Genomic DNA, 4,217 nt, shown 5'->3' on the forward strand with positions numbered 1-4,217 from the left:
GGCTCTATGTGGGTGAAGTGGGTGGAAAGGTCACAAGACTTGAGCCTTATGTTTGAAGCTACAAAATTTGGCTTCTATATGCATTGAGGAGTCACTGGGATGGAGTTTAATGCAAGAGTCTTATGAACAGTTTTCAATATACAGAGATCTCCATGGGTCAATGTGATTATCTGTCTAGAGGGTATCTGGCCCGTAAAAGATGGGAGAAATGACGATAAACTGAAATACGGCTGTGCAATTGGGGATCTAGAGTTGAGGAAGCAAGGGAGACATTAGATGCAGAAAAAAAATAATCAGCCTCATCTCATCTCAGTTTGCTAAGCATGTTACATATATTGTTCAAATCTGTCACCACTCTAAATTGATACCACTGCCTGCACTATTTGGGTGAGGATATTAGCATTTAGAATGTCCAGCTGTGTCTCATTTCCTTTTGTAAATTCTAAGTTTATTCTTTGCAAATTTTTTAGTAAAGTTTTTGATCTGTAAGATGTCTTGATGCCATAAAGATATTTTATATTTTGAATAAATAGTTATTTGCTCCCTTATTGATAATTCTGGGCAGAAGGCAAAAGAACTGTGGTTGGCATGTTACCAAAACCAAGGATGCTTTCTCCTCATTACAATTTCTCAGAGACCATCTGAACTGATTAGATCTGTCTCTGTCTCTGTCACTGTCTCTGTCTGTCTGTCTATCTTTCATCTTTTTATCTCTGTTTATTTAACTGATTTTTAATATACAGGGCAGATAATATATATATGAAAATGGAGCCCCAGTTTTACATGTCAAATTGTGAGCTTATCAAGAGGACTTTGGAACTATTTCTATAACCTATAGGGAAAAGATAATCTGATATTATGTTGCCCTGTGTTATTTCTTTCCTCATATTGTGTCTGGGAGTGAGTAGAGGCTGTTATTAACATGACCCCAGGAGGACATAGTATGTGTGTCTGTGAGGGTGAGTGTGTGTGGTTTGAAGCACATGAGCATTTCTCCACTCTCGGGGCAGGGGTACCTAGCTTATATACTCTGATATGTGTTCTTTAAAATACAGATACAGAATGTCAATCAACAGATGGAAGTAAAGAAGGCATCACTTCTTCTCACAAGATTCTTTGCAAAGAAATAAAGTTAAGGACATGTGATTGAGCAAGTCCTTGTGTCTTGAAGTTTCATCTGTAGCAGACAGGCCAGCTCATTCCTCCACATTCTCTGACAGCATCCCTATCATCTCCCTCTTGCTCATTCCCCTCACCACATGGCTTCCTTTTGAGTCTTGATTACTTGAGACAAGTGCTAACATCAGGACCTTTGTACTGGCTCTTTCCCACACAGACTACACACTTCCCAAAAATCATCCTATCTTTTAGTGTCTCCCTTAAGGTCTCTATTCAAATAGCACCTTGTTTTCAAGTCTCTCTCAATTCCATTAAAATAACATGCACTTCGACACTCTTATATACCTACTTTCTTTTTCATCAAAGCAAATGTACCATCTAACATCGTGTATAATTTTTCACTTCCTTATATTCTTTCTCTTTTTTTGGATTATAGGGACTTCTGTTTTTCAGTACTGTGTACTCTTTACCTAGAAAAAGACCAGGACTCAGCAATTATTCCTCAATGTATAAAAAAAATTCTCATTAAATCAATTTAAAAATGATTTATTTGACAAATTGCTAAGAGTGGGGCATAAATTCCTAATTAGAGATATCACATGACCTTACTTAAAGGGGGTCAGATCTCTACAAAAGCATATATATGTCATCTGTACATTTTACAGTTAAAATATAAGTTGTAGCATTTCACAGGTTAGTAATACTCATGTGTAAAAATTAATCATGTTATTTTTTTTCATTTTTAGTCATCAACTCTACCACATGGAAATAGGGAATGGTACACAAATTTCAGAATTTCTTCTTCTGGGATTTTCAGATGAACCAAAACAGCAGCCTCTCATATTTGGCTTCTTCTTCTCCATGTACCTGATCACCATGTTAGGAAATCTGCTCATCATCCTGGCCGTCAGCTCAGACTCCCACCTCCACACACCCATGTACTTCTTCCTCTCAAACCTCTCCATGATAGATATCTGTTTCACCTCTACCACCATCCCAAAGATGCTGGTGAACATCCAGACACAGAGCCAAGTCATAACCTATGGAGGCTGCATCACACAGATTTTTTTTTTCCAACTCTTTGGAGTGTTGGATGACTTCCTCCTGACTGTGATGGCCTATGACCGCTTTGTGGCCATTTGTCATCCCCTGCACTATATGGTCATCATGAACTCCAGGCTCTGTGGACTGCTGCTTCTGGTGTCCTGGATCATGAGTGCCCTGTATGCCTTGTTACAAAGCTTAATGGCTTTGCAACTGTCTTTCTCTACAGTCTTGAAAATCCCCCACTTTATCTGTGAACTCAATCAGATGGTCCAACTTGCCTGTTCTGACACTTTTCTTAATAACCTGGCGATGTATTTGTCAGCCGTGCTGCTGGCTGTTGTTCCTTTTGCTGGGATCCTCTACTCTTACTCTAAGATTGTGTCCTGCATACGTGGAATCCCATCAGCTCAGGGGAAGTATAAAGCATTTTCTACCTGTGTGTCTCACCTCTCTGTTGTCTTCTTATTTTATTGTACAGGTCTAGCAGTGTACCTCAGTGATGCTGCTACCCACAGCACACACTCAAGTGCAGTGGCCTCGGTGATATACACCGTGGTCACACTCATGCTGAACCCCTTCATCTACAGTCTCAGGAACAAAGACATAAAGGGGGCTTTGAAAACATTGTGTGGGATGGCAGCTATAAAAGGGACAACTGTTTTGGGGCTGAAGAATTTCCGTGTTTGGAGAGCTAAAAGCCTTAGAACCAGAAAATTGTGGAAATAGAATATGCCTCCTTTATTTTTTGCTGGAATTTCCATTTATTTTATTCACCTTCTCTATACAATGTAAGTAATTGTTTATCATGCTTTCTGCACTAATATATATATATATATTCCCATTTTGGCCATTTTCCCAGTCTCACAAAATTTTTCCCAAATTTGAACCAAATATATTTGGAAAAGCCAAATTATTATGTGAAGCCATATGAATCTTAAAAATAATTTCTTCTGCCCTGAGCCTCTTTGCTGTTGGAAAAGGGCCTTGGAGTCATTGTCTGCTCTACCACTTCTTTGCTCTGCCACCTCTCTGTGCCAAGCCGACTCCCGTGACAGATACTGGTTCCTTAACAGACTGACGGCCACATTGAGGAAGCAGTGGCAGAGGCAGCAGAGTTGGGCTCTGGGGCCGCTGCAACCAAGCAGTGGTTGCTTCTGAAGGGTGAGGTCAGCCCCAAATGCCCAGAATATGTATCCCCCCAGATCTGAATCAGGCTTTATTAAAGAAGAGATAGATGATTCTAGGGGTTTTTTTTGGTGATGGCAGCAGCCAGATAGAAAATAAAACATTTTGCAGAGGTCAGGCGCAATTTGAACCTCAGAATGATTATACAAGATTTTAGACCATTTCTAAGTAGCAATCCACTGGACCAAGATAATAGAGCCAATTAGGGAGGTCACCAAACTCACACTGACTCTGGGGACCAAGTCAATCTTCAAGGTTGCCAATGACTCTGAGATGCAGATCACAAGGAAGTACTCATTCCAGTAGATCTCCGGCTATCGAAAGAATAATACAACAGTTCTTTGCTGACATCTTTGCAAATTCTGTAGTTCCTAGAATCTCCATCCCTTTTGCCTGGAGCGGGATGCTACACTCCAACCCTGGGGACTATGCCTGGGGTCACACAGGGCTTGATGCCATCGTAACCCAGCTTTTAAGACAACTGGAAAACACAGGGCCTCCACAAGCTGACAAGGGAAAGATCACATCTCTCCCAACAGTGACAGTAACTCAGGAGCAAGTTGATAAGTGTTTAGAGTGTTCGGTATGCAAAAAAAGATTACACAGTTGAAGAGGAAGTCGGCAGTTACCAAGCAGCCACATCTTTCACAGCAGTTGTAAGGTGCCGTGGTTAGAACTGCATGATACATGTTCTATATGTAGGAAGAGCTTAAATGGTGAGCACTCTACTTGGCAAACCCAGAGCTCTGAGGCTTCTGCACGCAACAGATTTAGCAGTGACAGACAACTACAGGACCGATGGACTTTCTGAAGCTAAAGACCATGTCTGAGTCAGGGCTGTGGTGCTCTTCTTATCACAGCTGTAA

The 4,217-nt window shown here is 40.9% G+C and overlaps 1 protein-coding gene and 1 pseudogene across 1 annotated transcript; both read left to right on the plus strand.

Moving 5' to 3' along the window:
* The first annotated feature begins 1,881 nt into the window (after positions 1 to 1,881).
* Positions 1,882 to 2,892, plus strand: LOC111728745 (olfactory receptor-like protein OLF4). Its single transcript, XM_023526275.1, has one exon. It carries the CDS (start codon positions 1,882 to 1,884, stop codon positions 2,890 to 2,892), a length of 1,011 nt encoding a protein of 336 aa, XP_023382043.1.
* A 79-nt stretch (positions 2,893 to 2,971) lies between these two features.
* LOC105309583 lies at positions 2,972 to 4,162 on the plus strand (annotated as a pseudogene).
* Positions 4,163 to 4,217: the final 55 nt, after the last annotated feature.

Source organism: Pteropus vampyrus, unplaced genomic scaffold, assembly GCF_000151845.1.
Source record: "Pteropus vampyrus isolate Shadow unplaced genomic scaffold, Pvam_2.0 Scaffold781, whole genome shotgun sequence".
Classification (NCBI taxonomy): Eukaryota; Metazoa; Chordata; class Mammalia; order Chiroptera; family Pteropodidae; genus Pteropus; species Pteropus vampyrus.